Here is a 26718-nt window from a genome sequence, read left to right on the forward strand (position 1 = left end):
CCAGCTGTATCAGAGAGAATGTTATTCTTCACCTAACAAGATTTAATATGCAGTGCGGGTGGCACAAAAAACTCCACCTAATCTTGAAAGTCTTAACGAGATCAAAATTCAATCCCATCTAAGAAAAAGTAGAATGACGTTATTTGACAATGTGCCCAAAATCCTTAATGAATAACTTAGCGAGAGGAGAAGACAAATACGGTCCCAGCTGTTTCCTGTTGAAAACGTCAGTGTAGTGTGGATAAATGTGAGGGATTTTCTCTCTAAATCCTGTTCGCTAAATCTCACTTCACCCAAACGAGCCTGCGCAATGGAACAAAGTCGGAATATTGAGATGTGACATTGCTTGCACCTCATCCTCTTCCTCGCTGTTTTTTTTAATGACTTCAAACATATTCCTCTTAGCTGGGCTTTGGCGCGCTGAGACCCACGGGGATGTTTAACGGTTACTTCTTTCAGTGGCAACTGTGTGATGTCTTCAAGGTAACTTTATTCTTTTTCGTTCGGAATGTGCACCTTTTATTCTTATGTTATAATTTAGCTAATTATTTTGTATTTTGAAAACACATATTTTGCAACTGTATACATTCACCAAGCGTGCTTACAACATTAACGCATTTATGGGATATACAGTAGACTATACCACCATTTAACTTAATTGACATGGATCTTTTTGCCATTTAGCTATCAACATTTAAACTATTGGACTTAATATGTATGTACTTGCAAGGTTTGTATGTAACCTACCTAGAGGTTTTTTTCATAAATATTATCAATGTCATGTAAAAGTCATTTGTTATTTAAAAACAAGACATGCATGCATTTTAGATCTAAGAGGGAAAGGCGCGTAAATGTGGAGATAGGTGTAGAAACGCGTAAATGCATAGTTGTGTAATCCATGGTGAATTAAAAATACATAATGGTGATTTTATAATCGGTACATACGAGCGTGCAATGCATTTAATATGATTAAATGCGTTGCAAATGTATGGGTGTTAAGACAGGTGTTAAATATACACAGTGAAATGTCCAGTGTTTATTCAGCTCTAACAGTGTTGATTTAACTTTCAAAAGATAACATTTGGTCCCACTCTGGAATGTGGGGCCAAATGCTATCTGTTAATAGTTGAATTAACACTGTCAGAGTTGAATTAACTCTGGACATTTTACTGTGTACTAAGCGCGTTGCACGTTTGATCGCCCATTCACTCGACCTGTTTTTGAACTTCAACTTTGAAATTCGCTTTAACAGGCTCCGAAGAAATGAAACAGAAAAATCTATACTTTTGAAAGAAGGGGGGAAATACTTTTTAAAGTCTTTGCCTGCCCAAGCACCCTGCGAAAATAGGTAGAGTGGGTTCCAATATAATCATTAATACTCTTTATTATGTAAATTATGGCGACGAAGATTCCGTTGGGTTGCACTGGCGGGTTTGGCGGCTCTGCAGTTCATCATCTGAAGCAGAAGTGCGTGATACCCCCACTTCAGTACTTTACAAGCGAGCGATCTGGTGCTTTTTAGCTTGTTAATAATGTCTGATTGCCTTCTCTTGACACTTAAAGAGAATGGTGATGGGAGGGCTGTTTCTCAGGAAAACGGAAGTATATTTTGAATATAGCCTAATGTTTTATGCCAACAGTTATTGCAGAATTGCTTAGCTTGATTGATAACCAGTTGTATACTGTGGTGCATCTGCCTAATGTAGAATATTATTCTTTGTGCATACTAAACGTAATTTTTGGGCTTTAAACACAATTGTTTTCAACAAACTTTTCCTTTTTCACAAACCAGTGGGCATAGTTATCTTTTTTTACTGAGCATGTTTTGTGAGAAAATATCCTGTCTTATATCGGGCACACTTATATCACAGTTTGGAATAAGCATCTTGGCCTTTGGGCCAGATGTGAGAGATTCATTCTTCTTGGACGTGGCATGTTTCATCATCACTAAATAGATCTTTAATATGATCTCACTGTCAACATTTTAAAACCTTGTTTATGCACCAGTGTGTCTGTGTGTGTGTGTGTGTGTGTGTGTGTGTGTGAGAGAGAGAGAGAGAGATGCTTACATGTTATGTTTTATTAACTTAAATAATGACTGTCAGCCTCCACGTCTTTGTAATTATATTTTTTTAGTCTGTTTAGTAGTCAGATACTCCCCATGAATCTCTGTTTAGCCACCTATTTATCTATGTGATGGCCTCAGAACTTCAGTCTGCTGGGTGTGTGGACAGAGAACACTATGATTGCAATTAGATGATAAGCAGGCTAAACTTTAAAGGACAGATAAAACATCTGCCAATTAGAATGACGTGATGAGGATGAGAGAAAGGATTTAAAGCTGCTGTTACCCTGGCAGAATTCTGCACAATCGAGCCAGTGTACTGTCTCCTTCTCCTATTGGTTAGTGTAAGATGTGCTGTTTATCAACCCCCCCCCTTTCTTTCTCTCTCACTCTCCATCCCTGTCTCTCCCTCTCTCCTTTTCTCCCTCTTCTCCCGTTGGTTACACTGTGCATGTTTGTATCTCTCCTATTGGTTGCACTGTAAATTGCATTGTTTCGGTTATAATGCAAGATGCCCTGGTACATCTGATTATATTATTTGGTCTCTCTCTCTCTCTCTCTCTCTCTCTCTCTCTCTCTCATTGGTTACAGTGTAAAATGTGCTGTATCTCCTGCACGCACACCCTCTCTCTGGTGCTGTGTGTTTTGACCCTAACCCCGGTGGTGACAGCAGGGGCTGAGACCCTGTGTGGGGCAGAGCTGGTGGACACGCTGCAGTTTGTGTGTGGAGACAGAGGCTTTTATTTCAGTAAGTGCACTTTTTATTTATTCATAAAGAACTGCTGCTTCCCCCCTGTGCTAATGGACTCTTCATAAATAAAAAAACAGATGTTTCTCCTTGCCCTTATTTCCTCTGACTTTCTGTCTTCTCCCTTTCTCTGGATTCAGTCTGGCTAACAGACCAGAGCGAGGGCAGTGCTCTGGTCCTCTTGTTATTTTTCCCCGGAGCATGATAGTCTTATTGTGTGATGGAATTCACCGTAGGCCGATACATGGATATCCTGCAGGGGAAATCTGCAGGCAGTCTTATATTATTGGGTGCTGAGAGTTAAATTAAGTGTAGATTGATATTTAACAGCTGGATGTATATTAAATCTATGGTTAGTAGCTGCTCTCTCCTTAGGGACAGCACTTTTAAGTGGAAGTTGGCAGTCAAAAGGAGTAAAACTGTGAGCACAGAAGTGAGCTGTTTTCCAGCGGAATGGGAAAGCTTCCCAAAGAAAACGTTTGGTGTGGCGCATTTTCGACTTAAAGCCCAGATTCCAGGTTCATCCTCCTGATCAGTGGTTATCAGTAGTAACATTTTGGCCCGTTGCAGACATCTTCACAGATACTCATCTACAGTACTGTAGTCCCAGCAGGGTACTGTTTATGGGTTAACAGGACTCGTAACAAAGCCAGCAAAATTCACATTAGGGGTCTGCTGATACCATTAAATGATCTCCTGCAACCCCCCCCCCCCCCCCCCCCCCCCACTCCACATCCCCCATCCCATAATGCCACCCTGCCACCTGCATTCACATTGATTTTGGAGGTCTTTCAAATGAAAACTGCACAGAATAACTTTTTTTATTTTTATTTTTTGCTTGCTTGAAAGCCGAGTCCGCCAAGACTCATTCGCTCATTTCGCGCTGACGTGAGTAAAATTCTGGGCTCGCGCTGCAGCGCACTTCACCACTCTAATCCACTTGTGTCATTGTAATTTCGTAAACTTCCCATTCATATCCGCTCTCACGCAGGAGGCCTCTCAGAGCGCTGGAGTGTGTTCAGCAACATCCTCCTCCTTCCACTGTGTCTGTGCTCTCTCAACGCCGGCTGTCTCGGTGAGCGCTGCTCTTCTGCCTAAGTGGGCGGTGGACAGCGTCAGCTGGTCTGGCTGCTAGCAGGCACTGCCTAGGCAGCCCAGCCCGCTGCTTCTCCCCGAACCTCAAAAGTCGATGAACGGCACTGTGCTGGGCAGACTGGGGCCTCCGCCAGCCCGGGAGGCACTCTACCCCGTGGCTGTGACTACCTTTGTGGGGCTGTGTTTGATGGACACTGGCAGTGCAAACATCCAGAAGGTTATGCATTCCTTGGGTAAACAGAGAGGGGTGATGCTCTCTCTCTCTCTGCTAACTGGAGTGGTCAGACATGGGTGTCCAGTGCATTCACCTGTAGCAAAGGGGCTTACTGTGGTGTCAGGATGGGATGAGGCAAGAAAAACTTTTGTTGGTTTTGTGTAGCCAAGGTGTGACCAAGAAAAAGGTTCTAGAAGGTGTCTAGCATGAGGACGAGTATCACAACTTTTGTGTGTACCATCTGTGACCAGCAGGTTCCAAGATGAATGTGTAGCACAGAACCGAAAGTGTAGTGCCATGTTCTGTGCCTCTGCAGAGATATTAGAATGGCTTGTCACAGCTAACGAGCCATTCTAATATTTCAGTACTTTAAATGTCATCACCACTACAGATGCATGAGAAATTACCCTTTGGAAAAAATATTATTTTGAAACAAAGTGTAGGCTGAGAAAAGATGCTAATCATAGTCAGTCTTTTCCAATTTTTTGCCTCACCTAGAAAACCTGCTCTTTTTTTGCATTCAAGCAGATGGAACTGTGCTGCGATAATGTCTTATTTACAGTGGCTGGTCTATTGGGGGTATCTGAAGTGGATGACATTCGAAAGGAATGAGATAGTGGGTTCAAGCTTAAATCAAATCCAAGTACCCTAAACAACTGCAGTGAATCCATGAGAACATCCACTCTGCTGATACAAAATGTCCCTGTGTTAGTCAGAACCCACCTGTTTCTGTGCTCAGTCCCCATTCTGGGACAATTCAGTGTTACCCATTTTCAGTCCCCTGCATCAATACAGGGCACCCATCTGAGATCAGGTGGTTATTTAAGAAACCTGAACATTAACTAGCAGAGGGGGCTTGATTTAGTTAGCATTTGAGTCCCCCCTGGAAACTTTAACTGTAAATAGTTAGGCAGCAATGGACTGATGATTGCCGAGGAGAGATGACCGTAGTGACAAATGCATGTCAAAGCTGAAATGTCTCCTGTACATTGTTAAACTTTTATTGTCATCTAAACCTGAGTGCACTGCATGTCCTGTAAGCTATATCAGTAGGAACACTGCCTTCATGCCTACTTACATGCATAAAAAACAGGGTCTCACTCAATAACTGAGGGGGGCATTTCAGCATTCAGACCTATAGCATTATCTCCATATTACTGTTAGAAGCTCTGCTGGCCTGTGCCTGGGTATCCCAGAAACAATTCCAAGGAACTTTCTGTCTGTAGGGATTATTCTCTTCGGAGAGGAGAATACATTCTGATTGTGAGATACAAAATGGGTTGAATGGTTTGAGATGCAATGCCATTTGACCTCGAAGGAGCTGTAATTTTGGTTGTAAATTATGTTTTCTCCACAAGGTTTCAGTAACGGATTAACTCTTTTTGGGCTTCCTTACTTGTGAACTTAGTGGTAAATGTTAAACAGCACCAAAAACTGTTCTTGAGAGAGATATCTCTTTCAACACACCAGAGGAAAAGCGGTCCAAAGAGACCAGAAAACTTTAGTATGAAGAATGAAGCGGGAAAGAATATAGGAATAGTCAGCAGTACATGAAAAAGTGCTGATACAGCTGGAGACAACTAGAAAGAGAATGGTGTGTAAAGAGGACACCAGTTGATGCACAGGTGAGTCTCTTCCCCAGAGGAAAGAGGATAGATGAGTCTCAAGCCCCAGAAGCAGGGAATTATGGGATTAAGTGAAGACCGTGGCAGCATCCCTCCTCTGGTTTTAATAGGGAGCTGAGACTCAGCTTCAAGCAGGTGTTTGGTCGTATGCTCCTCTACCAGCCTCCTTGTATTATAAATGATCACGTTCTGGATAAGACTTAACAAAGTACTCTGACCATTGATTGGCACACAGCAATAGGTGCCTGATAAAAACCCACCCCTTTTAGCGATAATTAGAAGACAGGGGAGAGAGCAGAGGCACCTCCAGGTGGCTCACTCGTTTTGAGTACAGACTGAGCCAAATAGCTCAGACATCACTCATGAAAAAATTTTCTATGTCATTATCCAATTATTACTGGGAGTTGACAGCGGAGGGATACAACTGGCTCTATCCTCCTAGGACACGGTTGGCTGAGATTGAGATTGGCTCTCAAAATATAGCTGAATTAGCACCTCTTACTGACGTTCCAGGTGCCTGCAGGTTACTATTTATCTTTGGTGAGAGATCCAGTCCTGAGCATTAGAGCTGCTCACATGAAAGGATTGCACATGCTTTAAGCCAACACTTCTTGTGCAGGTGTGAGAGATGTAGCGGTGAATGGAGCAGGATACTGGCTACTTGCCAATTCCAACCCATGGTGAAAAAGGGGGGAAAATTCTCCACCTCAATAGAAATAAAATGGGGGGCCAACAAGGGTTGGATTTCAATTGAATAACAAATGAAGACAAATCAGTGTGTAAAATGAGAAGGAAATTTAGTTTGGCCATAAAGCTTTGTGGTACCAGCAATAAAGAGGTAGTTTCCAGGTCCATTGCTGCGTTTTACGGTCCCCCTCCTGCTGTAAATTGCCTGGACTCTCTGCAGGCAGTGGCCTGCAACGGCTCCAAGAATCCACTGATTTTATTAACCAGCAGCAGCCTGTAAAAGCCATATGCTCGCTGTAACACTCTGCTGGGGAATCGGGTCCTTTTTTCCACTGCAGCTCGTCTGAGGAATGTGGTGCTACGAATACTGTCTCCAGCAGAGAGCTGCGGCGATGCGGGGTGGACCAGCATCCTGCCTCCTGCACATAGCCCTCCCTGTCAAAATAACATTCAATAAAACTGCAAATGATATTAATTAGAATCGTGTAATGTTGAAAGTGAAATAGAAGGTATCAACAAATTGCAAAACTCTTTGTAGTCAGATGGAATGATGGAAATGATTAATTACCATTTATTTAAATTGTCATATGTGAGAATGCATTTAAAATATGTTCAAGGGCTCGGCAGATTTCAGAAGGAAAATCTGGTTTATAGACAGATCAGAACTAAGCGCAGCTGTTCGCAGATTTCTGACAAGATGAAATTGGCTGAGTAGGTTTCTTCAGCTGTCCAATGTGCAGTGGACTGTGCAGACATCATCTGTGGCCCTCCACAGCTCTAGAAAGAAACTTTTCCCACTCACTAGAGGGGGCCGGTTGTTATCTCCACTTCCTCACAGACTGAACCCTGTTATCTACCTGGAAGAACCTTGAGATACAGGCTCTTCTCTACCATAGATTCATGAAAACGATTTCTATTTTTGCTGTAAATAACTTTTAGGGTTCCCTGGCTATTTCATGTAATTTATTACATTTTTGCTCCACGTGGGATCTCGGTATAAGAATACCGTTTAAAACACAGCTATGACCATGACCTATACCCAGAGGAACTGGCTTCCTTTACTGGGCAGTCTGTGGAGGTAAAAGGTTATAATGTATACTCTGTAACTGTTATCCTCAATTATGCATTGGTACTCTTTGGTGGGCAGGCTTTGTTGGAGCAGTTCTAAAATTAAAGGACCCATGATCCAATCTGCTTCATATGCCTGTGATGAGTTAGCAGGGTAAGTGCACCCCAATTTTTAACAAATGACTGCAGCCAGATTTGCAAGACGTATGTGCAGAATGCTTGATACAAAGAGAAGTATCCTAATGTGTGTAGAATCCTTAGGACTAAGGACTCGAGCGAAAGCTTGTGCCCACTGTGGATTCTGGCACTGGGCATGGCACAGCGGGAGGTGGCTTGAAAGGTTACATTCTGTGTTTGTTTACAAAGACTCTGGGACATGGCCCTTTGTTTACAGGGATTAGAGGCAGTAATCCCTCTAATGGCGGTGCTTTAAAGCCTTCTCCAGCTGATTACGCTCCCCACTCCAGCTGTTTGTGTTGCGGGTTTACACGTTATTTGAAGGAAAACAGAGGATGACAATTTGTGGGGCTTTATTTCGAACGGGAATGGAAAATGGGCCAGGAGTGCATAGGCCAGGAACCTGCCCACGCAGCAGAAATATGGCTCCCACAACCTGTCTGGTTGCGTAGTCACACACTGGGGCTGGAGACAGTTCCTCTCTCTCACGAAACCCCATTGTTCAGAAGCTGATAATGGTCAAACCAGCTGACCTGTCAGAATTATGTACAGCTTGAATCCACCAGGCACAAACCACTAGGTTAGAGACCTGGAAGCAGTAATGGAAAACCTATAAAAACAGCTTGATGGCTTTGTATTGGTTGTGTGTGTCACACTTGTTGAAACCTGCAGTGCCTATATGAGTTGTGTGTTTGGCTATGGACACACAGGCGATAGCTGCATTGGTTGAGGCTGTATACATATGAATGGACTGAATTGTGTGACGTATGGGTGCTGCCACAGTTATACACGTGCATAGCTTGCACAGATTGTTTATTTAGCCTGGCTGTTTTCAGGGTAGAGCCCCTCATCCACTTTCTACTACTCCATTCACTAAGCATGTAGTGACACACTGCCCTCTTTTGTGTGGATGGTTTGGTTTGGACGTGGCTTTTTTTTTTGGTTTGTGGTTTTGTGTGATGAAGTTTAGTCTGTGACACAAAGGAAAACCTTGTCTTTTGTGTCTGTGTGAGGCTGTAGACAGTCTAGATGGGATGGGTAGGGAGGGGGTGGTGGTAGTGGTGTTTATCATGCAGTTCATGCATTGTGACTTTGGAAGTATGTAGAAATCCAGCATAACTCTGATCCAACACACCTTAGTGTCACGTGAAGATGAGATCTGTTTGTTCTTTTTCTGTTTTATTCTGCCACACAGAGAAAGAACATCAAAACATGCTCTACTGCACAGAGGAGTCCTGGAACAGGAACATTGTGAAAATATATGTTAATTGTAAAAACATGTTAAGAACAGTATAGGAGCTGTAATGTTAGAGAAATTGAATTACTTGATAATGTTTAATGTTAACTATAGTATAAATATACTCAGAGAAATGTAAGCACTGTAATGTCATGGTAATGCTGTGTAGAATCAACTGGGATACTAAGTGCTATGCCAGTGTATATTTGCTCAGTCGGAGGGGCTACGCATTTTGACTTCAAGCTTGTCTTGGGTTTTTTTGCCATTCATGAGAGGCTTGCAGGCACTTGGGGGGCTTAAATTCTCATTCCCAGTAGAGTGATGCACCCCACAGTCTGGAATCAAACCCTCAGGTTGACTGGGCACCAGCATTCTGCCTGCGCCAGATGCACATGAAGTTTGGTCCTCCAACAGAAGGACTGCACTGCTCAGCTGGCAAGCTGCAGAGTGAAGAGGCACCAGCTGGCAGCAGACACTTCAGAGGATGTATGCAAGTCTGAGTATCTCAAATTGACAGAGGACATTGTAGCGCTGAGAACGAGGCTATGAAAATGGGTAAAAACAGGGTATGAAAATGTGGTTAAAGATAGATGGCTATAATATCAAAGGCAACAAAAATATCTCCTCTCTCTTTCGTTGTACGTCTCACCCCCTTACCTCCAAAATGCACATTGCATCAATAACCCTTGCTCCTTCGCCTCGTCATTGCATCAATACCCACTAAATCCCTGCCAGGGTTCATAGTCTTTGGACTAATCTGTTCCACAGTTAGGGCCCCTCTCCCTCCTGAATAGTGTTGTCAGGACAAGGTGAGCAGAGAGCAGAAGTTAATGCACTTTGTCAGCACTGGCTGCATTTTGAGCCAAGAGCTATTAACTCTGAAAGGGAAAGGCATTTCCTCCTTGTAAATGCCATATTAAATTATTATTTCATTTGGTAACGGGGAAAAGCCTATTGGAGCTATATTGCTCATTTTCAAAAGTGTGCCGGGTGAGTGGGGAATTGGAAATGAAGAGTGGGATATATCATAAAGGGCATTGGATGGAGGTAGGGGTAAAAGCCAAGACTCCCCTTGCCACAAGTGCCAACCTTCTCTGGCCTAATGTGCAGCTGCAGTGAGAGCAGCGGACAAAGCTCCGTATCTTTGTTGTCCCCACATGCAAGTATGCTCTCATTCAAATCTTAAATTGTACCTTCTATCTTGTACTCAAATTTGCTTCACTAGTGGTTAATTTCTATAAGATCTGTAACTCATCTGTACCCAAATTTGACCATCCTCTGACTCAACAATAAATGTCTGATAGAGCAAAATGAACTTTGGAATGAATAAGTAAATAAACAAACAAATAAATAAATAGTGGAAAATCCAATGTGGCACCATTCACGGGTCCTTTTTGGTCCAGAGAGGCATGCTTTACGGGTAAATCTTTTTCTAGTGAAAAGAGGGATATGTGCTCAGCCTACATTTTTAGTCACCTGCTATGGTGCCACCATTTGGCCAGTTGGAGTCATATGGCCAGTGCATGTACTTGGCACAGTGCTCTGTAAACCTACTAAATTTGGTCAGTTTTTGAGCCATTTGCAGTCTTTTTTATCCAAGGTCATAGAAGGAAGGAAAAAAATAAAAACCAGGACAAAAAACAATAGGCTTTCAGCAGCTTTGCTGCTTCGATGCCTAATAAGACAAAAAAGAACACAGAGTAATAATGCAAGGATTATGATGTGCAGGTAAGATATAATAAAAACAACCTTCAGTATTAAAACAGAAAATAATTATAAGCAAAAAAAGGCTGATAAAAACCAGGTAGGTCCTAAGTTTGTTCCTGAAATGTGTTATTGATTGTGCCTCTAATATTTTGTGGTGGTGGTCCCAAAAGTATAAGGGTATACAAGAAAAACAGTCCTTTTTTTGTTTCACTTTTGGAACTCAAACTATGCTGGATGATCTGAGATCTGTCGGCTGGTAATTAGGATTTCAAATACACACACTGTATATATTTAGGTATATTGACAATTCTGTGCTTTTAAAACCAGTAAAAGGACCTTATAATTACCATTAAAATCCTACATGCAACCAGTTCAAGGATCAAAGGGCAGGAATAATATGGGTTCTCTTTGTTTTTTTAAATCAGTTTTCTGGCTGCTGTATCTTGCAAAAGTTGAAACTGTTCACTGCTTGAATTAACCTTTCTTAATTAATCTACCTGTGTGAGAAAAGTTTGGTTATGTTTTATATGGCCCTGAAAGTTATATTAACCCCTGAATTCCTAACATGTGGTTTATTGTTAGAAACCAGAGCTGCTTGGTATATTTCTGGCACAGTTACAAGATCCCCCCCCCCTTTTTTTTTTTATTTTTTTTTTTTTTTTTAGTTGCAAGAAGTTTTCAATCTTCCAGAATTAAATGTCACTGAGGCAGTTCTCCAGGGAGTTGGCTGTACTGCCATCAGAGTGTAGAACAGACAGATGCAGGTGAATGTCATTGGCATAGCTAGGGAAGTCAACACAGTGTTTGTTGCAATCCTTCCAAGCAGCACGTTTAGAGAGAAAAGTACAGGGCCCAAGATTGATTCCTGAGGAACACCAGAATTATGCATGTCTTTTTGGATAAAGATACTCCTGGCATGATGTAGATGGGTTTTTATCTAACCTAGTACAATATCAGAGAGGCAAACCAATGTTTTGAGTATCGAATGTAGCACTGAGATCTAACAGATAGATATTGTATCAGTGTCAGCATTTAGTTAATTAACAACATTTACTATAGCAGTTTTGTGACTGTGATTGGAATAAAAATCTGACTGGAGACCCTCTAGATGGTGTTGTCATCTAATGAAGTCACTGAGACATTGAAAAAAACACCGTTTACCCTGAAATTTGCTTTAAAAAAGGAAGCTTTGATATTCATAATTACATAAATGCAGGAACCATCTTCAGAGCAACAATGCCTCTCCCCAACTTATGTATGTCACTAATACTTACTGCAATACTACCCTGACTCCCCTGATTCAAATTTAACTTTAAAAAAGCATACTAAACATCACTGGTTTAAGGTCAGGTTATGTCATTACCTCACCATGATATTCAATGTCTTCCCACTTGAGTGGGGTAAGCTACATAAATGAGAATTTCACCACTCCTCCAGATGGCAGCAGCTCTCCTATACTGCATTGTGTGACATGTAGTATAGAAAAAGATCAGCAGGTCACAGGCAAGGATATCAGAGTGCAGTGGCATTGTTATGAAGCAAAAGCACAGTATAGTAAGGGTCCTTAGGCATTACTTTCACTTTTAAATACATACATGTGACAGCAATATGTGTTTAAGGCAGAAAAATCACAACAACTGAAGGGTGTCATAAATTCACATGCACTGTTAGGAACTGTATGAAGAAGACTACATGTGATTGTTTTCAATACCTTACTTTACAGCTTATCAGTGTTTTTTTAATACTTTTATTACTATTTTCGTTCCATTGATAAATTAATTTCAGCAAACAAGTTTTAAATGGAAAATGTGTTCCATTTAATGTAGTTCTGAAAGCTAAGAGGATCTCATTCCAATTTCCATCTTACAGTTTACTGCCAGGGTCCAGTTCTGACAGTACTGCACCAGCCCTTGTTCTGTGTGTGACAGAAGAACAAAGTAATCTGTGTAGAGCAGAAATTCTACCTGTATGCTATGTAGAGTGCGGCAGTATAATTTGATATTCTTTCGGACATTGTGGTCTTTGTCCATCTCCCTCTCTCAGCCAAGGAAACCCACACTTTCTTCCTTCATTTTTCTTCCCTTCCTTTCCTCTCCTTGCCAAGTAAATCCACCCTGTATCCTCACTTCTGCCTCCCAGGTAAGCTTACCCTCTCTCTTGCTCTCTCACTTGCAGGTAACCCCTCTCTCTTCCTCTTTCCTAGGTAAACTCTTTAATTCTCTTCTCTATTCTTAGATAATCCCACGGGTGCTTTCTCTCTCTCAATCCCAGGTAAACCCTCTCTCTCCTTTTCTTTCTCAGGTAAACCCACAGGCTATGGATCCAGCTCAAGACGGTCACACAATCGTGGCATAGTCGACGAGTGCTGCTTCCAGAGCTGTGAGCTACGGCGACTGGAGATGTACTGCGCACCAGTGAAACCTGGCAAGGCTGCCCGGTCCGTCAGGGCACAGCGCCACACGGACATACCAAAAACCCAGAAGGTGAGTGGCATCTTGTGCCACACAAAACACAAAGGGAAGGAGGATGTGTGGCTGTGCTTGATACCAATACAGGTGCAACAGTGATTCTCATTACAGGGTTTTAGATACTTCCAGGGGGCCAGATGATCTACCTCCAAAATTGTTGTCTGATTAATGGATCTAAACATTTTTGGTCAATTTACTCATTGGCTTAGCAAGAGTTGTCAAGTATCGACTCTCCATGATGACTCAAACATTTTTATTCTTTTATATATAGATAAAATAAGATCACCCAAAAAGATCACCTGAGAGTTTATATTGTCTCTAAAACAAACAGATCACCTCTACCTTTTTGATTCAAGGATTGGTATTGCATGATCAGTAACATTAGCTATTAAATGTAAATTACTTAAACTCTGCTTCTGCCAGTAACCCCCATGTGTAATTGGACATATGACTCCCTGTCTCCTCTCAAGGGCCCCAACTATTTTACTTAGCCACTATTGCTTTTTAAATCTATTTCACAGAAACAAATGTCCGGTAATAGTCACCCATCCTGCAAGGTATGTTTCCCTCTTGCTGGAGATTTTAGGCTGCATGCCTGAGCTGAAGCTCAATGCTCCTGGTGCCATCTTAGATGTGAGGCATGCTAGCATATTCTGCACTGCATGTGTTAAAATGTTCTTATAGAAACAACCTTCAGCCTGAGCAGTTGTGTTTGATGTGATGCATTTGTTATTCACTTGATCGTGGTTGGCATGCAGTATGATTAGTTGTTTCTTTGACAGGCCTGCAAAGTACAGGTACACTCCTTCTGGGGGCATACTGTTTCTATAGTTCATGCTCTGGCTCTATGTTACCGAGTCTCTCTGGGACTTGCATGCCAGGCGCCATTCTGGCTCTGTTTCTAGAATTCTGGATTCCATTGAATTCATGCTCTGGCCCTGCTTCGTATGCATTCTAAATCTCCACTCATTTATATGCTGGCTCTTCTGTGCATCATAAATCCTCATACATTCATGCACAGCCTTTGTTTACTATACAGCATAACATTACTGTTTAATCATGTCCCAGCTGCACTGCAAAAATCTGCTCCCACAGACCTTTGTATCAAGCCTTTTCCTGCTCTCTTTCAGGAGGTGCATCAGAAGAACACCAGTCGAGGGAACACGGGGGGCAGAAATTACCGGATGTAGACAAAGCAAAGAAAGAGTGACTGACCGAAAGAATAAAATGGTGGGGAAGGGAGAAGGACAGATTGGTGGTGGGAGACGGGAGTCATGCGTTATTGGGTGGGGGGTAGGAGGGGTTTGTGTCAGCCCCAAGTGGAGCAGTTGACTGTCAATGCAAAAACTAACACTAGGGGTAAATCAAAATGTACAGAGAGAGACACATTTATACAATGCATCATATAAAATGGGAGAAAGTAAGCTGTTGGTAATGTCCAACCAATACACTAAGCCAGTGTAACTGCAGAGATCAGAGAAGCAAACAGTCCCTTGGCATTACAGCTCTTGTTTCAGTTGTACAATTTGCACACCTATGTGGTTTTAGGGAGGCTGTGTGATCAGAAGGTTTTGGACTTTCTTGTGCCCAAGACAAAACCAGCCCCTGACACACCTCTTAAAGACATAAACATAGGACCAGGGTATACCTGAAGTTAATCTATCTGCATAATATTGTCATTGAACAAGTCTGTACCTGCATCTGACGGTTCGTATCCAGTGTTTATGAGCTTTTATTGCTTAACCATGTGAAATACCCCACATCTCAGCAAAAATTCAATTATTCACAATACAAATACTCATATCCTCATATACAGTAAACATATTCACAGGCTTACAACAAAGACACTGTTTGTATAATCTTTAAATGTAGGAACAGTTTGGAGTTGAAATAAGATTCTCCCCATGCTTCTGTGACGGAAATAATTTTTCTATGATGTAGCAGGAATGTGGTAAGAATGTTGTGTCCACTAGGTAGTTCCAAAGAGAGGCCAGAAATGTGTTCTATCTCCATTGCCTTTCAGAGGGCCAGGCTTGGTATTCATTCTCCAATAGATTTCATCATGCCAGACTTGAAGGCAGATGTCTGCATCTTAGTGCAAATTAGATTGTAACTGGAGCCTTGTATTTAAAGGGGTTATTAAAATAGACACCTAGAAGTCATAACTCCAAACACACTTTCTTGACCATCTAGAAAGTTAAGTTGCAGTTTGTGAGTTAGGCTCCACAAAGAATCGTGCAATCTGATTGGTGCTACCAACATTTAGTTGGCTAAGTTTCTCATTTCACACCTCCCCCTGACTTGACCTCCTCTTGTTCCCTAGCTATGGTTCCCTTCCTGCCACAAGTGACACTACTAGCATTGCTAGATTGTAAATATGGAGATTTCATAATAAGTATAGTACTTCAAAGGTGTGCTAACATTGTTCCATCCCCTTTTTAAATTTATTGCAATGCCTTTTTTCTAAAAAGAAAAAGAAATTCATTTCAAATCAAGTGTCTAATTTGACAAAGCTAACCATTAAGAAAAGAACCATAAGAATAATTCCCCTGCCATGATTTAGATTTTCTTTATTAAAATTATATTACATGAATCAGATTTTGCACAGTAAAAGTCCATTTTTACTCTCCATTTTATGGGTGAGAATGTGTACTTGCTACCTAGCTGGTTAGTTAGCCGGTGTAATCTCGGCAAGCAAGGTTAGTCACCTAGCGGCAAACAAATGTAGTATGCATTGGAAGTTATTTTATACCTAGCTAGTTGTTGTTGGGATATATATACACACACATTCAGTGGCCACATTATTAGACTTACATCTCAATCCAACAGATCACCTTAGAGATGAGTTGGAACAGGAGTTTTGCTGCATGAATGTATGTTTGAAAGATCTGCAGGAGTTGAATGATGCTATTGAGACAGAATGGACCAAAATCCATAAGGAATGTTTCCAACACACTGTTGAATTCATGCTATGAAGAATTCTGTCTGTTTTGGAGGGAAAAGAGGGACCTACCCAGTTCTAGATAGGTATACATAATAAAGCGGCCACTGAGTGTATATATTGTTTGTGTGGGTGTGTGTGCGTGATGTGTTGAAAATGTTGAACCTTAAGGTTGGCTGCTAGCAACACACTAATACTGTAAATCATGCTTTTTAAAACTGCCACCTCTGGTAAATTGGGGCCGTACATGACACTGTACAAAACTATTGACTTATTAGCAAAGAACTTCCCCAAATGTTGGACGGACATATCTCACGTCGGAGCATCAAGTTGGTCTGGTTTATAGTACAAGTAAGGAACCTGACCAATAAGGCCACCCAGAGGCAGACAGTATATGATTGAATGCGCCTTTTGATTGACTGAAGGTAAAAGATTGATTTGCGTTCTTTTGATTGATATCCTGCAAAGATAGGGAAGACCCTTTGTTTTCTAGCAACCAGATGTTTTTTCATCTGAGAAAAAGAACAGAAATGGTAGCTGCAACCAAACCAAAGTACTCTCACACACATAAACTATACAGAACACAAGGTCCTTGTCTCACATGCAAAAGCATGCGTATTCACACAGTATTGCAACTCAGAACACACTTTTGTGCACAATCAGACGCACTCGCCATAGTGCAATACTAAACTAATTGTAAGCAAGTTTCATGCAGCAGCTCCTAAAGACCTCTTGAGAACAACCAGATCTGGCTCACTTCCCATGTATTTCCAAGTAGTGTTGCAGCAGTTTGCACAATCTGTCACGCACTAATAAGTGTGCAATGTCACAAAAACCTAAGATTATATCACATCCCGTCACACTGCCTCCTCTGTGCCTGTGTATATTCCACCAATACTCCCACGTAAATTATTTTATGCATTGTTCTACTGTCATTGTACATGATGGTGTCATATAGCAAAACTAATAAGAAATTTTATCCACTGTATAATGGTGCTATTTTGTAGTGTGTTATCTGCAAGGGTTGGCTAAAGCAGTGAAAGAAAGTGAAGGTGGAGCTGGTGGTTGGAGCTCTTCCCTTTTGCACAGCCGCGTGGCCACGATTTTTAAGTTTTTTTATTATTATTATTATTATTATTATTATTATTATTATTATTATTTGTAAGCTATTTCAATCAGTTAGTTGTGTAAGTGAGCAAAATGTATTTCTGTGAAATCTGTGAATGCATGGAAAAACATATCTGATATGATCCCAAGAAGGCTAATTGCCTTTTTTCTACTGTTTGTAAATTATTATTATTATTAATATTATTATTCATAATTGATCACTATGCCAAATGACTTGACAAAAAGTACTGTGAACTGTAATCTTAAATTGTTACCAAGATGTTTAAGGTCATAGTATACTTTTGTCTGTCCTGTAACTCATGTACTGCAAGAACTGGTAATGTTGACTTCAGTAAACGTGTGTACAACATGCAACAAGCGTAATATGCACTGGAACTTCTCATTGTCATGAGAGATCTGGCCAGCTGGACACCGATGATTGGTCACCCTTGACAATGACAATTCTGAGGGCAGCCTGATCTGAGGTATTTTTTTTTTTACTGAAGCAACAGAACAGCTGATTTCTGTGGTACTAAATGCAGCTCACCTGTATTCAACATGTTGTGTGGGGTGTTGGTTTAAGTGTGAAACTGGGAGTCTATGGAGCTTCGCCTACCAGACTGATGGTCACTGTTCAGAGTGTGCTTCCAGAGAAATTTGAAGCTTGTCATGTCTGGTACAACAAGCTCCATTTGTTCCCTTGTTACTCCACACAAAGCTGAGTAATGCAGGTGTTGTATATTGCATAGCCAATGAAAAATAAAATCTGAGGAAAATTCTGCTGTAAGCAGAATTATAGGGTTGAATCAACCAGGTTTGGGCAGGAATTATTGCATTGTTCATTTAGAAAAAAAATGTCTGAGTGAATTCACAAAATTATCCACAACATAAAATAACAAAACGGTCTCTTGATTTTAAAGCACAAAAGTGAGTTTTGTCTTAATCAAGCCCAATATTAAGAAAACTTTCAAAAGGATTTTTAAAGCTGTCTATCAGAGGACAGATGATTGTCTGATTAAAGCGCTTATTATTATTGGTGCTCCATTATATTCTGTAGAAAATGTTTAAATACTGACAGATTGTTCACAATTCCTGCTGAATAAACCACTTGTCAATATTCCTCATTTGCCTGGAGAGTGATTTCAAACACAGGTATGTGCACACGCACGCACGCACGCGCGCACACACACACATACACTTAAATTATATATATATATATACATATATATAAAACTACAACCCTGGAGGTTTACCTCCTTGCTTGCTCCTTTTACTTTTATCTCATCACCCCATTATCTTTTACCCACTTCCAGGCACGTTTATCTCAAGACCTTGGTTAGGTCAAGATGGTTAGGATTTCATCTCTTCTGCTGTATCAGGTTCAGCCTTATGCCTCTGATCCCAAAACAAAGGTTAAACGCTGCCTCGGACTTTGGAACTCAGATGGATCTGTGTCTGCCCTCTTGAGAGATTGGAGAAAGGGCCAGGTAAGAAAGAGGGATTCTGAAAGGTATAACAAGACAGAAAGAGCAGGAAGAGCTATAAGAGGACAGCGGACGAGAGAAAGAGAGAGCGAGAGAGCGATTCGGCTCACAGACAGGAAGGAGAGCATAAGTGCACAATGAATGGTCATTAATAAATCAATGCTGCAACAAAAACCCGAGAGGAAGAAAACTGAAATTGCCATCCTTACCTCAGCTTTTTATCTTTCCGGTGTCCTCCCCCTTCTGAGCAATGCCCTCACTAAAGCATATGAACTGAAAGTGCAAAAGATCTTTCATTAATTAAATCAGGATTTTACTGTATTCCATAGTATTTGTTCATATTAGCCATATTTGGCAGCATGAGTTTAAGGTCTTTCTGGGGGTATGCCAGATAAATATGAAACTACTATTTATCTGGTGGTATGCCAGATAAATATGAAACTACCACCAAAGTGGTGGTAAAATTGATAATGCTGTGATCATACCAATATTATTAATATAATTCATATACTTTCTGGCATTTTCCAGATGTTATAAAAATCATTTAAAATGATTCCCTGACCAATTAATGGGCAATCGAGTTGAATTCCTGAAAATGCCATGTACCAAAAAAAGAGCATAATATTAATAATCATATACCGTATATTGACACATATATACACGGAACCTCAATAAAAAAAATAAAGGTAAACATGATGAAGACCAAAATAAGCAGCATCCAAGTCCAATAGAATTTTATTCATTTTTCATAAAGCCTGGATGATACAAATCTAAAAGGTTATTTGAACAATACCACTTATGAAAGCTATTAAAACTCAGCTGATTCATGGATCTTAAAGATACTGTGTAAAAAGTCAAAAAGTAAATTGGAACAGAAGGAAAAATGCTGATGTTGACTGGTCAAGTACACATAGGGTGGTGTCACGCCTTAATTATACTTATTAATTGCTCAATATATTTCTACCTTATTCTAGTCCATATCCAATGATGGTGCCAGGTATGTAGGTACTAAAATGAGTCAGTTCTTGTGGGCATCATAACAGATTGTTGGGTGCTGATCACGGCAAAATGATCAGCATTAATGAAAAGCCATAAGAATTAAAATACAATTTTTGGATGAACACTAGATATTTTCTTGTGTGAGGCTGATGCAAAAATTTCAAAGCTGACATACTGCCGGAATTTTAGAGCAGCCTATAATGTAGGTCTAATAGCTTTTATCCACAGCAAAAGTGACCTCGCTTACAATGCAAGATAATGTGATACTTCCTAAAAGATGTGTTGCTCCGCCAAGGTAAATAGAGTGGCGTGTGGGGTCACTGAGGGTACAGTGGCTCAGGGGGAGAATGGCACACTAATTTTTCCAGAGAGCAACAGATCAAAGCTCTCATTCACTATGAGCATATTTGAATGAATGCAGAGAGAGAAAGCTAAATCTCTTTCAAATACACATTATAGAGGGGCCCAGCCTCAGTGGCAGTGTATATTATGATTTAAATGTGCAGAAAGGGAACTCCTAGTCCTCATTCCACCCACATCTTCTGTAACCAAACATGGAACTTGTAATTGTACCCAATTAGACCAAATGATGGAGGGATATTCAGGATTTAAAGCAGGGCTGCCAAACCCTGTTCCTGGAAATCTACCATCCTCTAGATTTTCATTTCAACCCTAATTTGGTACACTTGATCATAGTAAATAAGAGCTCAACAAGATTACTAGCTCTTACATTTATTATTATTATTATTATATTTATGTTAATAATACATTCTAATTATACAGTATAGTACTTTTCTTCACAATTTAAGAATATAAAAGTGATAAGGGGGAACCTCGCTTCAACCACCACCATGTGTAGCACAAACCTGGGTGATGCACAGCAGCCATTTCACACCAGAATGCTCTGGTGTAAAATCGGCTGTGGTAGACAGGGATATAACAATTTTCAGCCAGTTTAACTGGGGGATAATTAGGAGGCATGTTGAGAAAGCCATCACACCCAGGAATCTTTAACAACCTCAATGAGTCAGGAACTTGGTTTAACATTTCTTCCAAAGCACGTTATCTCCTACCACACAGTGTCCCCATCACTGCACTGGTGCGTATTGGAGTAGAGGAAGATCGCCCCCCTCTAGCTCACCAATACCACTTCCAACAGAAACTTATTTTCCCAGGACGTCTCCCATCCAAGTACTAACCAAGCCAACAGCTGCTTAGCTTCAACCATCTGGCAGGAGCAGGGTACATGGTAGTATGGCAGCTGTTAAACAAGGTGTGCTTTGTTAGGTTTGGAGAGAAAACCTACTGGACAGAAGCTCTCTAGGAACAAGGTTGGGCAGCACTGATTTAAAGGAGTTACCAGAGCCATAGCACCATGGCCAACAGTCAAGCATGAACAAAACAATTGACACATCACAATGCCATGATTATAGGCTACATGTGTGTGTCAGCTTCAGTCTGTGCTTCAAAACACATGGATGCCCATAAGAGAAAATCATAAAAATATATTTTAGGAAACTCCTAATAATCTTTTATTAAAGACAATTCAGTGCTAAACACTACAATTTAATTATGGGAGGTGCAGTTCGTCATAAAGTGCTAATCTAATACGATTGGGTCTCTGTTACAGTGTGATGACTACAGACAACTGCTAAATGCAACAGTTACTGCTAAGTCACCATAGAGAAACACATTACTGTACGCCTACGCTATGAAACAGCAATATCTCTAAATGTGATGTCAGATTTCTGGATTTGCACAGTCATTGCCAATTGCTAAAGTGCATTGACCGCAAATTTGTTCAATGGAATGGAACGTCACGGGATGAGACTGAAGTCTGCATAAATTGAGATCCAAGATCTCTCAGGCAGGAGCAGCTCATGAAATGAAGACAGCGTGCATTTCAGAGGAGCATTGAGACCGATTCTAGGACTGCACAGTTTTCCAATATTCTCCCTCGGTTGGGTTCTGGGCTCGGTTCATCTGAGGACATGCTTCCTGGACCCGGCTCCGAAACAGAGGCTTCACTGCTTACGTGCGCTGCTGTCTTTAAAACGACCTTGCGGTCTACTTTAGCACTCTCTCCGGTTTCGCAAGTTTTCACTTGGTTGTTTTAGAGGGGAAAAAGAAGCTGGCAGAACCTTGCTTTCTCTGCTAATGAATGCCAAGGATCAGTTACCTTAACTGGCTGGCAAACACATTACCCATTCATTTATGTGTTGTCCTGCACAATCTCTGCTCAGCACGTGAAAACCCTGTGTGTTGCATCTCTCCCCCTCATAAGGTATTAGAAAGAAAACACTGAGGAGATTGTTCTGTTCAGATGGATGACAAATGTCTACTGGACTGGATGAGATCTGTGTGCTTTACCCATATGAACATACTGTTTCTTTTTCAAAGATGACTTATTTAGGATGTACATTACTTGGTTTAGATGAAGACTCCATCTTTGTATGTCAGGATGTGAAACAGGAGACTTTTCTGTTGTGTAGAAAAGTGTATTTTGTGAAAATATTTTCGAGCCTATTATTTTATTTTGAAGAGGGCTGATGGATTTAGGGAACATGTCCAGATGTTAGAGGCTTTGAAGGAAGATCTGTGCACATATGACCAGATATGGAGCAAAATGTATATTCTTGTCTAATTCATTGATAGGCTTCTCTGCATCATAGATTTACAATAGCACTGCTACGTTTCCACAGCATTCTCCCAGCATGCCTGAAATCTTTAAAGTTCATCAGACCTTAGACTCAGTGGAACACAGTGCAAGTGGGCTATAGAGCTGTACACCTAATGCAATGTTGACCTCAAAATGAGCCAGGGTCAGCCAAGCCTAGTGGAGCAGTACCACCCAGCCCCAATCCCTCTTTTTAGTTTCGTCCATATTCCCTGTCCCCGTCCCTCCCCCACCACCATTTCTGCCTCCTTCCCTCTCGCTCCCTCTTTGCTGTAGTGGAAATTCACTGAGAGCTGATTGTGGCAGGAGAGTGCTGGCTCAGCTGTGGGCTTTAAGAACCCATGATGTCAGATGCAATACTTTCCTTGGAGCCTCATCAGCAGCATTGTTCCTGGAAACTATGGGCTGTTCTCAAGGCAATAAAGGAGCCTACCCCATCACAAGCCCCAAGCTCAACAGGACACACTGGACACGCAGAGCATCACATGATCTGCTCCCTCTTCTACTACTGAGCCTGTGTTCAACGCATGGTCCAGGGTCAGAGACAGATCAAGACAGAGTTGGTTGCTTGGTGACACACACCAGGAGAAGGAAATCATGTTTTTATTACCAGAGATGAGGGTCAGTTAAAATCTCAGTGATGTCATGACGGTGGTATTGATAGGGTGGGGGTAAGGGGGTTCTAAAGATATGTGTCTCATGATGTCATTCATTTGGCCCTGACTTCTGAGGGTTTCACAGACCCCTTAAGGATAGCTCCATAGAGCTGATCTAGTCAGAAGGAAACTGACATGAGATAAGGTAAACCTGGAGCAGTTTATCACAAAGGTGAATAAAACTGCATTCAGATTCTGATAGAAACATGAGAAAGGCAAAGCTGGTAGAACAGCTATCAGGGTTATAGTCTGTTGAAAGGTGGGCCCTGTTACATCACTAGAAAGATAGTCTCTGTTACAGAAATGAGAGAACAATCAAGCCTTCCCCTGGTTTGGCACACTTTAATCTGATTGGGCATGTCCAAACAGAGGATAATTCCACTAATGGGCATTGAAACAACAACAAAATCCATCCACAGACTGAAATAGAGAGGAGGCTGTTATTTGCCTCCTCTCTATTTTGAATGTCACTGACCTGACTGGGCTATCTAGCTACCTAGTTAGCAAGCTTGGTATTGATTGGGCTAGCTAGTTACCTAGCTAACTGGTAACAATAAGAACACAACTTTGCCAAATGTTAAAAGAGGATGTTTCCTTTAAATTTTCTTACAGAGGTATGCAATATTTATTCTGTGATTATCATTCACTAAATTTGGAAAGACTGTTTTCAATCTGAGATGTTAGCTTTTGTAGGTACTGTTTGGCTATGGAAAACAAGTTTTGACTGTGAAAGCTGTTCAGAGGAACACCAAATTTATTTATTGATTTGAAACTGTGCCTACACACCCATGATTTGTTAACCCAAATGTCAGCTATTTTTTGGATCAGCAATTTCCCTCCCCAAATAAGGGCAGTTCTACATTCATGCAGCAGGCTGACAAAGAAGAGCTACAAGCCTGCAAAAGGAGGCTACCACATAGTCACTGTAGTCAGCTACATTGCTTGCTATTGAGAGACCGGCTTAGGTCAACTTCACTGCTGAGTGGGTTGCCAGTTCTCACCAAATCTCAAGCCGATATATTACATGACACAGACAGCCGTCACCCAGAGTGTAGGGGGTAGGCTAATTAGGGTTCGGCAAAGACCTGAAGACCAGGCAGCTGGAACGACATCGGACTCCACTGAGATGAGACTAAATAGCATGGATGGCCAGGCCCAGGAGGGTTTGGTAGCGCAGTTAGGAGACATGGATGCTCACAGTCGGCTGGACGGCCAGAGGCCAAGTGAAACAGTTGGGGGAAGCAGCTAACACGCTAACGTTCGCATCCCTTCCTCCCATCAAAGGGGACCCGGCAAACACGATCTGCCAACATGCGGAAATCACATACGGCCACTAAAGATCATCTTGCAGTCTTCTTCTGCACTAATGTTCTTCTGTGTGAGAATTATGGTAATGTGTTCTTAGAAATTTATCTCGGGGAAAGAAGGAAAACCGCATGATTATGGGCCTCACCCTTTGTAAGAGTTCACTGTAAAAGAGTAAGTGGGGAGGACAGGGAGCAACGAGGACACCGAAATGGCATCAATGCACGCAAGTGCAGCACCAGAGTGAAACAGAATGTTTGGCACCAGGGTCTGAGACACATCCTACACAGTGTAGGGCAACAGGGATCATTACAACGTATGCACGGTAGCAGGTACAGTGAATGCGTGAAAATGTGCAAACTGATTCGCAAGTCCAAAAATGGCTCAGTATAGAATGTTCAAGAACACTGTCAGCAGTGCTGCTGGAGAGTGTGTGTGCCAGTGTGTGTGTGCTTGTGTAACCACATCGGCAAGTCTTCATTAAAACACATGGAAGCTGTCATACCCAAAGGTCACAGCAATTACTTGAAACCTCAGGAAAAACAAGCAACCTGTTCCAGAAGAATAATGCCCCAGTAGTTGTGTTTAATTCAAGGCTCCAGCTGGCTGAAGGGCCCATCTGCAACCCAATCAGTGTCTCAAATGGCCTCCAGGTGATCTCCTATGTTCTACTCTGAAAAATCAGCTCTCAGTGTCTTTGATAGTGCTGCAGATGAAAATCATAGCTTTGATGCTTTCATACTACAGTTCTTGGTACAGCACCATTTCAATCCGTACAATACAACAGGCTAGACCTCCAACAGCCATTATCATCAATGATATCACTATCCACCAGGAAACCACCAGTACGATAACACACCAAACACCACCATTAAGTCTCTGCCATTCCGTGATGAGACAACTGCTCTTGTAAATAGATGCACATTGTTTGGGGGAGGTGAAAACAAATACTTCTATGATATAGAGGAAAGCAGGGGAAGAAAAGAGGAGAAAGGGGAGATGAGAGGGATGTGATATGAAGAGAAAGGAGAAAAAAACAAGGAAAATGAAAGAATAAGTAGGAGAGATAGCAATAGAGTGAAGGAGAAAGGGTTAGAACAACAGAGCTTGGTGCTCCGAGGTTCAATGTAGCGGCTGCTGGAACACAGGCTCCCCCAAGGACCTGCTGAATCCTTCAGTAGAGCTCCTCGTTCTCCAAAACAAACACTTGCAGAATAAAAGTCCAGCTCTCCAAGTAAAATCACTACAGCTGAGCTCAATGACTGTTATTCATGTCCTTTTCCTTTCTCCCTCTGCTGTAGCTCCTGTGATGTTAATAAGGCAAACTCTCTTGTTTTCCTCAGAAGAGGGTCTTGGGAGAGCCAGAAAGCTGTATCAGCAGGGCCTTTTGTTTTCTTAAACACAGCCCATCCACATTCAGTTCCTTAATTGATGACTGTCAAATCATATGCTTGGGGTGACAAGAGGGTGTGTCAGTGTCAACAGGTGCAGTCTCTGTGGGTGTCACAGTCTCTGCAATTGATCATGATAATAAACCACACCTTGTTAGGCCCATGACCTGTAACCCACTGCCAGTAAAGACTGTGACCATTAAACTATCCACATTAAGGGCTGTGGCCCATAAATTACACATAAGCTGTCACCAGTGAAACATTAGCCAGCATCATAGCTGCAAGCCAGTAAACCACCATCAGCAAAGACTGTGACATGCAAACAAGCCTCAGTAAGAACCATGACCAAAAATCCATCACTATAAAAGATAATGCCAATACCCCATTCTCTATCATGTTCAACTCTACAAGGGACTCCAGGTCATTTGTGCAAACTACAAATCTGACATGTAAGGATTCTACTTGTAAGAACTCTGAACAAGCTAAAATGAATACTAAAAGAAACCCAATATACCAGTCCTTGACCCACCACCACCAATGATGTAACTGGGATGTTGCATAGGTTGGGGTGGGGGTGAGGAGTTTGGGTTCAGTTCAATGTTTCAAAGAGTCATTTTTAAATAGTCATTCCTCTCCTAAACAAGCGGACAGACTGTGGCCATTATGTCCTTTCTGTGACAGCAGATGACTCACTCAGAGTCCTTCCGATTGCATCTCCTCCAAATGCCACATGAATGAGTGACCACTGACCTTGGAAGGGTCATCCCTGCTGGGGGAGAGAAAAGGTGTTGTCCCTTGGGCCTGCATTCACTGCCGCTCCCCACAGACAACTGCACGTATCCACACAGGAAAAAAACACTTCACAAATAATCTGCCAGATTAGATCCGTCCCAGAATGCCTCATGTTCTCAGCCTTCAAGGGTGCAGCTATGTATTCCTTACACTTTAGGCCAGTTCAACAGAATGGCCCAGCATGCGACCAGACTCTCCTGCTGTCATTCATCAGCCCTTCCAGCTCATCAGCCACCCTTCTTGTCACCCAGGAATATATAAGGGGCAGACATTTT

At 41.6% G+C, this 26718-nt stretch overlaps 1 protein-coding gene across 2 annotated transcripts; it reads left to right on the forward strand.

Moving 5' to 3' along the window:
* The first annotated feature begins 259 nt into the window (after nt 1-259).
* Nucleotides 260-18259, forward strand: igf1 (insulin-like growth factor 1). Of its 2 annotated transcripts, XM_035427390.1 has the most exons (5): nt 260-483; nt 2657-2813; nt 12925-13106; nt 13613-13648; nt 14222-18259. In XM_035427390.1, exons 1-5 carry the CDS (start codon nt 436-438, stop codon nt 14279-14281), a joined length of 483 nt encoding a protein of 160 aa, XP_035283281.1. In that variant the 5' UTR covers nt 260-435; the 3' UTR covers nt 14282-18259. The 2 variants fall into 2 exon arrangements, with proteins under 2 accessions (XP_035283281.1, XP_035283282.1); XM_035427391.1 differs by lacking the exon at nt 13613-13648 and having other exon boundaries at nt 275-483.
* Nucleotides 18260-26718: the final 8459 nt, after the last annotated feature.

The sequence above is a fragment of the Anguilla anguilla genome, chromosome 7 (assembly GCF_013347855.1).
Source record: "Anguilla anguilla isolate fAngAng1 chromosome 7, fAngAng1.pri, whole genome shotgun sequence".
Classification (NCBI taxonomy): domain Eukaryota; kingdom Metazoa; phylum Chordata; class Actinopteri; order Anguilliformes; family Anguillidae; genus Anguilla; species Anguilla anguilla.

Bases quoted from the DNA above. Each gene is read 5' to 3' on its own strand.
- igf1 (XM_035427390.1), top strand. From the start codon at position 436: ATGTTTAACGGTTACTTCTTTCAGTGGCAACTGTGTGATGTCTTCAAG. The intron at 2,814-12,924 runs GTAAGTGCACTT...TTTCTTTCTCAG, and splicing joins AGACAGAGGCTTTTATTTCA to GTAAACCCACAGGCTATGGA. The intron at 13,649-14,221 runs GTATGTTTCCCT...GCTCTCTTTCAG, and splicing joins ATAGTCACCCATCCTGCAAG to GAGGTGCATCAGAAGAACAC.